The sequence below is a fragment of the Artemia sp. Qi Xiang Cuo genome, chromosome 9, assembly GCF_049724085.1.
Source record: "Artemia sp. Qi Xiang Cuo chromosome 9, ASM4972408v1, whole genome shotgun sequence".
In the NCBI taxonomy this organism is placed as follows: Eukaryota; Metazoa; Arthropoda; class Branchiopoda; order Anostraca; family Artemiidae; genus Artemia; species Artemia sp. Qi Xiang Cuo.
In genome coordinates this window covers 65,376,341-65,388,582 of record NC_142802.1, presented here as the reverse complement: position 1 = coordinate 65,388,582, position 12,242 = coordinate 65,376,341, and the positions used below count along the sequence as shown (strand labels likewise).

Sequence of the window (12,242 nt, the reverse complement as noted above, 5' to 3'; positions counted from 1 at the left end):
TTTTGATAGATGTAAAAAAAGTTGAAGATCGGATATGCGAAAATTGTAACTAACCGTGGAAAATATTGACGCCGAGCTTTAGCTAAAATGTATTCCACATATTGTCACCATTCTGTCTTGTTTTTAAGTGGAATGTATTTGTTATTGAATAAGAATGATTTGTGCCAGATCGGAATTGGTTATTTTAGATATTTCAAATTTTTATTGTGACTCCTCACTTCATATCGTAATACACGTACTATTATGAAGTAGGGTGCCACGGTCATTATCCAATAGCTTGAACTGCCTAATAATAATATAACAAGAAATAAATCTGTAGCACTAGGCCCAAACATAATATTATCCGTGTGTTTTTGTCAGTGATTAAGGTTTAAGTTATCTTTGTTTCTGAGTATTTGATTTTTTTTTCCTTTTTAGTGCACTTCGCTTTTTTTGTATAAAAGTGGGTTATAAATAAATTGTTATTATTATTATTATTATTATAAGATTCCGTGTTCTTGTGGGAAGTTCTATATTGGTAGGACTCACCAACAATTTGTTGAAAGATTTATTGAACACCGAAATTCAATAGAAAAACCCTACAGTTAAGCAAGCCTCCGGAAACTTTTGTTTCAGCTTTAGCAGAACATATTTGGTTTCAACCAGATCACTTTGTAAATTTGATGAGGCCTTAGCTGTTTCAAATGATAAGGAGTACACACAATGGGCGAGAGAAGCCATTAAAATTAAAAAACATATGTTTGCTAACCTTTCGATAAATAGGGACACGGGTAGTTTAAATTTTGACCCAATTTATGATAATCTTCTAAAGAGTGAATCAACAGTCAATAAGGGAATTAAGATATTAAATAATCACCAAGGGACTATTTTACCCACTAGACCAAAACGATTTGCTTCAATAATAGCCAATAAAAGGATTATTTCGCATTTTTTTTATTTTTCCTGTTACTCTGGTGTTCTCACTGAAGTAACCTTATAATAGTATCTTTTCCCTACGTGGATCAGTTTGCGCCAATTGTATATACATATTTTTTTTGGTGGTGGTTTTATTGGTTTTTTAGTTTTAGCTTGTTTTTTTTATCTTGTTCCTCTTCTGTTTCTTTCGTGCTGAAGGCGCATTGTTTAGATATAGGTGAAATATTCGTGCTGTTTTGCATTTGTCGTTTCTTTTCTCTCCACTGGCCGCAGTCTCGTTTGTTGTTTTTTTTTCACTGAGATTTTTCTCTTTGTTGGTTTTTATAAATACGTTTGTTTTGATTATAATACTTTAGTTTATCTGCTGATGACGACCACTGGTGTATGTGGTCGAAAGATCCAGATTATTTTTTTTGCATCTGTTTTCATTGTCTAATAAAAATGCTTATCTCCATTTGAAATTTTATTTGTCCAATTTTTGCTTTTGCACTGAAGACGACTAAGTGGAGGTCTTTACCAAAATTTCCTGTTTGTCTTAATCATTTATGTCTTCACTGGATAAAAATCACCATCGTTTGCATTTTTCTTGTTTTTTTCGTCTTTTGGTGTATGTCTAATTTAGATGTATTTTACAATAAACCGTGACATGTGTTTTACCCATTTTTTTGTGAATCCAATAACGCTCCAATAACGTCACATGGGCATCAAATAACCTTCAGTAAGATCTAACTAATCAGAATCAATATGAACTTAAAAATATAAAAGTTTCTCAAAGAAGTGAAGAAAAGATCAAGTTCTCTTCTGAATTTTCTCAAAGAAGAGAAGAAGTTACAGTTCAATTTTATACATATAGCTTGCCGACAATTTTTACTAATTGAAAATGAAGAAGTAACCTCAAATAGTTTTGAAGATGCCATCGATATAATTTGGCTGTCTTTTATCAAAACCTAGCATCTGAATTTTTATAATAAAGTGAAATCCTAAAATAGTGATCTTTTTCAGCTGCAAAAGAGGAGAAATTTGTGAAGATATGGAATTTTGCCAACAGGTTTTCCGAAGTTTGTTTTCTTCCTGTTCTTTGCTACTCCATTTTCTGCTGGATATGGATGATATTGACATAGCTGGATTTTGTCAACGGGTTTTTCCAAAGACGATTTTCTTACCACCCTTTGCCAAACCGCTTTCTGCTGGAAGTAGTTGTAGGATGTAGATACTAAGTATTAGTATACTAGTTTATCCATAGTATATCTTGCTATGAGGCTATAAAATTATTAATTCAAATAAATTATACTATTAAAGGCTGACAAAAGTCAAAAGCCCACTTTGTTGTTCTTTAACATTTACAGGCTGCCCTTTCAGCCCAAAGAGGTCATGAGATTATTAATTCAAATAAATTCTGCTATTAAAAGCTAATATTGGCTAAATGCTTACCTTGTTGCTCTCTAACGTTTATGGGCTGCCCTCTTAGCCTCAGAGAGGCCCAAAATCGCTCAGGTACATAATATTGAAGCTTCGATTCCAGCAAGTGTCCAAGAACCATTTGAAATTGAAAGAACAAACTAAAAAGAACAAAAAATTAAAGGATTTATTCTATTTGAAAAAAAACTGGCAATAATCTGGGATCATTGCAGCTAAATGGTTATAACAAAACCCTTAATCATTACACAATAAAGTAATTAAAACGCTAGTCAATTAGAATCAGTAAAACTATTTAGAACAGTAGTCAATAACCATTACAAGCTGAAAAAAACTCAAATACTTGGGACGAAAAATTAAATAATTAAATCAAATTGGGACAAGAATAGGTGATCATAAATTCTTTTCAAGTAAAAATATTTGTTTTGTATTCCAAGCACAGATTGCTTAGAGTACAGTGCTTGTTAGATCTAAGCAGAAGAGTCATTGGTCATTCATGAACGCAAGGGTGGGGGGCTGAGTCGGTAGATAGTCCCCTCAAATGAGAGCTGCCCCCCCCCCCAGAAAATTCAGATATCATAAGGGGCCACGAAAGGATCATATAAAAAAAAAACTGTTCAAGAACAGGGGCGATTGTTTTCCAATCAATTTCGACTTAAAAAAAAGGGACAAGAACTCTATTTCTGATCAAAGTTCCTAAGACCACAAGGAGGAGGCTAGAAGCTCCCCCCTCCTGCATGGAATAAATTCTGCTCATTTTGAGGTTTTATGTTACTCTTTACTTTCATAATAACAGCGTAGACCAGAAATATTTCCGGAAATCAAGAAAAATTATTTGTAAATTTCTATGTAAATTATATGTAATATAATTATATGGATTATACTTAAATTTCAGAATATGTTGAGGGGGATGTTCTAAAGTGGTTGGAGGGCTGCCAGTTCCCCTCCCACGCCCTCTCATTAGCTACTCTCTCTCCAAGTTATCGACCGAAATTTTGAAATAGCAATTTCGTTCAAAATAGTCTAAAGGTCAAATGCCCATTCCTATGAGGATGGTAGAACACTCCACAACTTTAGAAAGGACTTCTGAAAACAATCAAAACATACTACGAACAAAACATAACGGTAAAAAAAAAAACGAAAAAAAAGGTTAAAATGACCATTTTTCGTTTATTAACATATTAACATACTATGAACATACTACGTTCATATATTAACATACTATATAACATACAAAATTAACATACTATGAACAAAACATAGAGTTAAAAAAAAAATGAAAAAAAGCTAAAATGACCATTTTTCGTTTATTAACATACTAACATACTATGAACATAGTTTGTTCATATATTAACATACTATGAACAAAACATAGAGTTCAAAAAACGAAAAAAAACCCTAAAATGACCATTTCGTGAACCTATGGATACAGATTGATGTCTAGTGTTCTTCAACTCAATATAGATGTAAGGATTTTTTAAAGATACAAAATCTGCAAAAAAAAATAGTTGTTCTAACAAAATTCTTTAAATCCTTATTTTTCACTCACCTTTATAATTATAAAACGAAGATTGTTCCAGGCCACATTCAGTTCAACGACACATTGACCTTAATGTTTCTGCCAGATATAGGGATCTTCGCTTGAAACACAAGATGGAAATGCTAATTCTTGAAACAGAATTTGATTGGGTTACGTGTCTAATTGTTTGTCTGTAAGCAGGGGCGTCGCGAGGGGGGGGGGAGGGGGAGAGTCGCGCCACCCCTCTAACATTTTTGGCATTCGGTAAAATTTCCGCAAAATTGCCCGAAATTTAGCAAAAATCTTGATTTCTGCAGAAAATTCCGCATAAATCAGGTAGGGATTCGGTAAAATTTACGAAGATCGCCCCTCCAATGAAATGAGTCTCGGAACGCCCCTGCCTGTAAGGGACACAAGTTTTTCTTTCTTTTTTATTTGCGCCCAGAAATTTTCTCACACTCTATTAAGTTCTTGTTTTATTCTTTCACATCCAGGTTCACACAACTCTTCCAACAGCTACCCCCCCATCAAAAAAAAAAAAAAAAAAGAAAAAAGAAAAAAAAATTGACACTTCTGAGCCAATGACACAAAAAAAGGATATTTACCTATCTTCGTCGACTTCATCTTCTTGGACTGAAAGGACAGCTTCAGAAATACTAGGGACTAAAAACAACTGCTGAATAACACTGTTCATATAGCAAGTGGCACCAGCATTCTTTAATCCAACAAAATTAGATACGCAACGCCCTTCTACAGCAGGCTCGTACTAAACAAAAACAACAAGGAATTACAACAAAAACATAGAGGCTATTTAATTTTCTACCAAATAGGCCAACCAATCAGAAGGAGTTTAACTTTTCGTTGTTTTTACTGGTCTAAAATTTGAAAAGGTTCAGTTGGTGGCGTTCAGGCAAACCTATTGTTATGAAACTGGAACTTTGATCAAACACTGAAAAGCTGCATATATAGTGAAAATCACCAGAGCAACTATAAGTCCAGTAAAAAATAATAGAACAGTGTGTAACTGACTTTGAAAATACTGCCATTTTTTATCCACCAAATATTCTTCTTGATTTTTATTCTTCTAGAGGCCCAATAATTTTTTTTTCTAGCCTAGCCCGCTTTGCATCCTTAGGTATATCGCCATGCTCCACAACGGAGCCTTCGGCTTGACTTTGCTAAGCAGTTTTATGAATTTTCATCCAGGCGGAGATGGTATGAAAAGAGAAAAAGCTTCAAGCCAAATATATATGGCTTGGATTGTCAATCACCGTGTAATATATAAATCTGTTCCAATTAGGTTGTTTTTTATTTGCAAGAAATAAATTAGGCTGTATCTTTTGTGTCAGAACGGAAATAGCGAAAGAGAACTTACCTATAGTGAAAAAAAAAACATAAAATAAGAAAGAGCATAAAACAAAAAACATATATTAAGTGGGAGGATGAAATGTGTAGTAATCACTGACGAAGAATTCAGGCTAGTGATTATTCTGGGATAGTTCTAGGATTACTCTAGGATAATCCATATTATTCTAGAATACTCAAGGATTACAGTACAGCAAGATTTGAAGGTAAGATTTCAGTATATTACAGGTTTTATAATAAAGAAACCAGCATATTTACTTTCTCTGATTCAAAATTTCTTTTCTTCAAAAAAAAAAAATTAAATAATAACGGTTTAATAAACGGTTTAATAAACGGTTTAATAACGGTTTAATAAACGGTTAAATAATAAACGGTTTGATCACCAACTTATCTCGTTATACAGGACTTCGCTGAGCTAAAAAAGTTTTCCAAAAAATTTTACTGGACAGAAATTTTTGGAGCCCAGCATTTTAGTGGGAAGGATTTTTTATGGAATTTTTCTTCCAATCAGAAAAAAGTTTATTCTTTTGTTTCTAAAGAAAGGAGCTGAAGAATAAAGTATGTTATAGCTTTTAAGTACCAATGGCAGTGAGAAACAAATTTAATTGTTTGAATTGCATGGACTTTAATTGTTTAATTGAATTGTTTTAATTGGTCGAGATTGCAAGGAACAGAGGTTCAAAAACATCACCATTTCCTCAGCCCCATGGTTTAGGGCCTAAATACTCTTATATTTAACTTTATGCTATTCTTATAGGCTATTCTAGACTTTAAGCTATTCTTATATCTTTATATAAGATATCTTCTTCCAAATTTTATTCTTTTTTTTTGCTGTTTTGTTAAATTTATACCCCTTTAAAACGATTCGCGCTTACCTACTTCTTAATTGTAAACTTCACAAGTTTTTAAATGGGAACTTAAAAAAAAAGACTCCAGAAAAATCCAGAAATTCAATTTTTAACGATCTCGATTATGGAGGTTTTGGTAACAGCGGGTGTCAAGTTAAAAAAAAGAAAAAGTGCGTGAAAAATTAGCAAAAAAATATTGCATAAAACAGCTTAAGAAAATGTAGCTTTGTTTTGAACAGGTAGTTGCCTATGGGAGTCAACAGATTGTTAAGAGTATGAATTTTTGCGGGCAAAAAGCATTGGCAAATTGAACTAAATAGTTTTGCTTATTCATTTTCAAGTTCCAACGTGTTGCCACTAACAAAAATGTGATATTCACCGCCCCCCAAAAAAAACAATAATTTTGAGACTTAAAATTTTTTTAGAAAATTGCGGTTGTCATACCTGAGATGGGTCAAGGGGGCAAAACATGTTTTTGTTAATTTGGTACCTTAGAAGCGCCATTAGTTATCTAAGGTCCGCCCTTGGCAATTTTAAGCGACATTGGTAATTTAAGGCCCTTGGTAATTTAAGGTACCTTATAAGCAAAAGAGTTACAAGCTGAGCTCCCACCTTGTTTTGACTGATATCGAATGCTATTTATCTTTCTATACAAAAGACAACAACAAAAATTGTTCTGTAAAATTTCGTTTCTTCCTCGTAAAATCAGGAAAGGGGTATTGAGCCAAAATCAAGAAAAACCCATGGAGACTCAGTTAGGGTCCGTATAGAAAGTCCAAAGTTCCGTTTAGGGTCACAATAAGGTTTTTTTTTTACCTTCCGCTATTTTCGCGAAGAATTTTTGACGCATAGGGCATTCTAAAGGTAGCTCAGCCACGAATGAACGCATAATTAAAAAAAAAGGTTGATAAAAAAAACGATACTTCTTTGCTTTTTTTCTTTTTTATAGATACCCTATCTTGACAAGATTCAAGATTTTGTCTAAAAAAAAAAATAGACAAACATAAATATTCAAACAGAGCCAATAAGGAGCTAGGCTCGTAACGAAGACAACCCATTATCAGAAAGAGAATATCAACCGCAAAACAAGAACGAAAATAATAAAAACGAGGGAAAAGACAAACACAACCGCAAAATATGGCAACTTGGGGAACGAAAGGGAAAAAACAAAATGACTTATTGTACAACATTAAAGTATTGTATTGGATAAGTTCATAAAAATATTTATTTCTACAAATGTTTTATATATGTTAAAACATTTGAGCTTCGATTGCCTTCTGGCTATTTTTAATGCCTTATTTGAATGATTAATATAGTGAAACAAATTTGTTCGACTATAATTTAAGGAAAAGTTACCTGAAACTCCTTAGTCATATCATTATTAAATCTATGGTGTATAGTGTATGGTGTATATGGTGTAAGTTGCCTCAAACTCCTTAGTCATATCAGGATTAAATCTATGGTGCATAGTGAAGTAAAGTTGCCTGAAACTCCTTAGTCATATCAGTATTAAATCTATGGTGTATATGGTGTAAAGTTACCTCAAACCCCTTAGTCTTATCAGGATTAAATCTATGTTTATAGTGTATGGTGTATATTGTGTAAGTTACCTGAAACTCCTTAGTCATATCAGGATTAAATCTATTTTGTATAGTTACTAGCTTCTTCGAAAGAATTTCAAGATTTTCTCGACAACCAGTGGCCAGTTCGACGAGAACGTAGTATGCAGCTGCCCTTGATTCGACATCGCGGCATTTAGGACTGAAATGTGCCAAAGTGTCACTTGCCCTAGGAATTTTAGGCCCCTCGGCGATGACAAGAGATGCAGGAAACAGGTACTGTCGAAGCAAATCGGGTATCAACTTCATTCCTAAAATGATGTTGATAGTTGAAATAAATAGCTGAAATTGATCAACTAAAAGGATACCTGACTTCATTCAGCTATCGATAAAATAAATAATTTGCTACCGCCGAAGCAAATCAGGTATCAATTTCATTCCTAAAATGAAGTTGATAGCTTAAGTTGATCAACCAAATTGACAGCTGACTTCATTCAACTACCATTAAAGAAAACCACTTTGCTACGCCGAAGCAAATCAGGTATTAACGTGATTCCTAAAATGATGTTGATAATTGGCACAGATGAAGCGGATCAATTAAAATGATAGCTGACTTCACTCAACTATCGCTAAATAAGATCCCTTTGCTACGTTGTAAGCAAATCAGGCATCAACTTCATTCCTAAAATAAAGTTGATAGTTGATAGCTCAATTTAAAGTTGATCTACTAAAATGATAGTTGATTTAATTTAACTATCGTTCATTAAGATCATATTGCTATTGTTGGAGCAAATCAGGTATCAACTTCATTCCTCAAATGAAGTTGATCGACTAATAATGATAGTTGACTTCATTCAACTTTCCTTGAAGGAAATCACTTTGCTACTGTTGAAGCAAATCAAGCATCAACTTCATTCTTAAAATAAAGTTGATAGTTGAAGTTGAGAGCTGAATTTAAAGTTGATCAACTAAAATGATAATTGATTTCATTTGACTATCGTTATTGTAGATCACATTGCCACTGTCGAAGGAAATCAGGTATCAACTTCACTCCTCAAATGACATTGATAGTTGAAGTTGATCAGCTAAAATGATAGTTGACTTCTTTCAACTTTCGTGGAAGAAAATCACTTTGCTAATGTCAAAGCAAATCAGGTATCAACTTCTTTCCAAATAATATCGTCAAAGAAAAAAAAATAAGAACATCTAAATATAACAATTTAAAAACCTCAAATTTTATGATCAAAACTAAATTTAAGTAGTCATTAACTCCATTACCAAACTCACGCTAAGAGTAACTACCCATTAAAATTTCTAATATTGAACGAAAAATTTTATTTTAATAGGTATTAACTCCATTTTTGAACTTACGCTACGTAACGTCAAAGCGATAGAGAAGTTTTCCAGCTCCTCTTATTAAAAGAGCCCAAGTCAGAGTTGTCACTAAGCAGAGGGGTAAGAACCGCAAATAGTCCAATTTATATCCCTATCTAAGGGAAATTTGTCCCTACAGGTACATTTTTCCATAGTATTGAGCTTCCAAGTCAGTAGCCCTCCTAGCCATAATGTGAATATATCACATTATGTATATATCACATATCACATATATCACATTATGTATATATATCACAATATGTCACATTATGGCTATGGCTAGGTAAGACAAAACCAAGATGTTGGTACGCCAATCTTCCGCACTTTGGATTTATTTTTAAAATTTCTTGTTTATCCTACTATCGCACTCCCATATAAAGCTAAAAAAATTGAAACGGTAAATAACAACAAGAGAAAATTCCTTATGTTAAGCAAAAATGCCAAAGCAGAGGGAAAATGCTAATTTTAACGGTTTTCGGTTCTTTACTTTCAACAATTTCAATTTTTATTTATTATTATCGCGAACGAGTTTCTGTTATTATAAGAAAAAGCAAGTTTATTATTTTCTGTCTTCATGTTGAAATTTGTACATCAACTTTGGCTAAAGGATTTAAATACCCGATTCAAATTTATTCCTACTAATTAGGGTCTTTTGATTTGTTTCAACATGCTTCTCAACGTCCCTTGACATTTTCAACTAAATACCATTAGCCGTTCCGGATATATTGCAGATACGCTCTTTTGACAACCAGGATGCAAATTTGAAATAATAAAAATTATGAAAAATTTTATAATGTAACATGTAAAATTTTTGCAGTGCCTAGGATATAGTGGTACGGAGCGTTTATGGAAAACTATGTTTTTCAGTTTCTAGACTGTCTAAAACAAAAAAATTTGCACCATATCAAGAAAATACTGACCAAATAAATAGATGGGGTAACTATGGGGTAAGTAAAATAAATAGATGGAGTAACTATGACCTAAGATCCTAATTTTATCAGGACGCATCGGGTACTCCAAAGCTGTCTGAAAAGATATATTAAATTGTCCATATTATCATCCATATTTAATCCAGGGTCATATATTTACCACATATACAAAGACCCATGTATAGCAGAAAATGTACCAAAACTTAAGAATTGTATTGACAAGTTTTTTTTCAGGAATAAAAACAAGGCCATATCCCAGGTAAGGGGCTAACTGGTTAGAACCCCTCCCCCCCCCCCCCCGAAATGTTTCCCGACTTGTTAAAAGGTAATAAAAATGCACATAAGGACATTTTTAATGTGTTTTTCAAACAAAAGTTTATAGGTTCTTTTTTTACATGTATTTTTTTAAAGGTTCAAGATAAGATTTTTTCAAATTTAAATATTTCCTATTTTCTGTAATTTTTTTTGTTAATTTGAATTTTTTTCTGTATCTTTTTACTGTTTCCTTTTATTGATAGGTATGACAAATTGGCATGAATGATATTTAACCTGTCGCTTTTTCAAGCTGTTTTTTTTTTTAGTGCGACTTATAGTCAAATTAAGTTTCGTTATTAAAACTCTTAGAACTCAATTGAACGATGAGGTCTCAAACGCAGCTTACCGGCTTCTGTTTTGTTGACTCCATCACAGGTAAGCAATGCTCGTACGAGATGCAAATGACCCATTAGAAGGGCAGAATCGCCATCACCTTGGTCGCTGGGTTTAGCCTCATTGGGACTGAAGTTTGCCAACCATGCAAGCTCGTCGTCTAGCATTGATGATGCTGAAACACCAAGAAACTCTTGATCTCCCTCTGAAAAAGAAAACATAAATCACGATTGTAAACTCTATATTTAAATAAATTATAATGTAAATTATCATATATATAAATTATCATATGGTATTTATTTTTTAAATTATTTATATCTATTAAAGTTTATTTATTTATTATATTGTATTTTATTCATTTCTACATTTTTATTTATTTATTCTATTTATATAGTCATTTAAAATATTTATTATATTATATTCTTTATTTATTTTTAAATGTATTATTTATTTTATGTTATATTTTTATTTATTTATATATATATATATATATATATATATATATATATATATATATATATATATATATATATATAACTGAGACCACACTACCTTTCCATGACGATAAAATAAAAGTTCATAATAGGGATAAAATCCTTTTAATAGACAGTGTATAGAAATTCACAAAAATACCAGATATTTCGGTCACATATACAGTGACCGTCATCAGTAGTAAAACCTCAGAGTTTTACTACTGGTGACGGTCACTGTATATGTGACCGAAATATCTGGTATTTTTGTGAATTTCTATACACAGTCTATTAAAAAGGATTTTATCCTATTTTGAACTTTTATTTTATATGTATAATATATATTAATATATATATATATATATATATATATATATATATATATATATAATATAAATATATATATATATATATATATATATATATATATATATATATATATATATATATATATATATATATATATATATATATATATATATATATATATATATAATATATAAATATATATATATATATATATATATATATATATATATATATATATATATATATATAAATATAAATATAAATATATATATATATATATATATATATATATATATATATATAAATATACATATATACATATATATATATATATATATATATACATATATATATATATATATATATATATATATATATATATATATATATATATATATATATATATATATATATATATATATATATACTATCTTTATAAGTGAGCAATAAATGTGTATGCATTTATTTATTTTTTCTTGAAAACGGCTCTATATTTTTTTGGGGAAAATCGGCATCCTGGGATATTCTGGCCTAAAAAAGGATCTAGATAGGTCAGAAGTCTGAGATTCGTTAAGAGCCTTAGTTTTGGAAAAAAATATTCATGTGAGTGACGTAACTTTTATATCCATCAGTATTGCAATGACGTTGTCACACTTGTCATATTTACGTGGAAAAATTTTCGTTCATGGAAAATTTTAAATTAAATTGATTAAAGAGCAAAAAACTGGTAATTGCAAAAATATTTGGATATATTTTGACAAGGGATTACAATAATTCATAAATCATAAAAAAAAGTTTGAAGGTTAGCAGAAATCGTTGTTAGAAATCGGGCTTGATTCAATAATCAAATATCTTTATAAAGACTGCAGCATCAAAAGACATTAAATTGC

At 31.2% G+C, this 12,242-nt stretch overlaps 1 protein-coding gene across 1 annotated transcript in view; it reads right to left on the bottom strand.

Moving 5' to 3' along the window:
* faf (ubiquitin carboxyl-terminal hydrolase-like faf) overlaps positions 1-12,242 on the bottom strand; it is a 134,028-nt gene that overhangs the window by 46,068 nt on the left and 75,718 nt on the right. Inside the window, exons 16-19 of the mRNA XM_089095065.1 lie at positions 10,587-10,778; positions 7,674-7,933; positions 4,456-4,616; positions 2,347-2,474 (exon numbers count right to left, since the gene is read on the bottom strand). Coding sequence (XP_088951191.1) covers positions 2,347-2,474; positions 4,456-4,616; positions 7,674-7,933; positions 10,587-10,778 — 741 coding nt within the window. The remainder of the gene's footprint in view (positions 1-2,346; positions 2,475-4,455; positions 4,617-7,673; positions 7,934-10,586; positions 10,779-12,242) is intronic.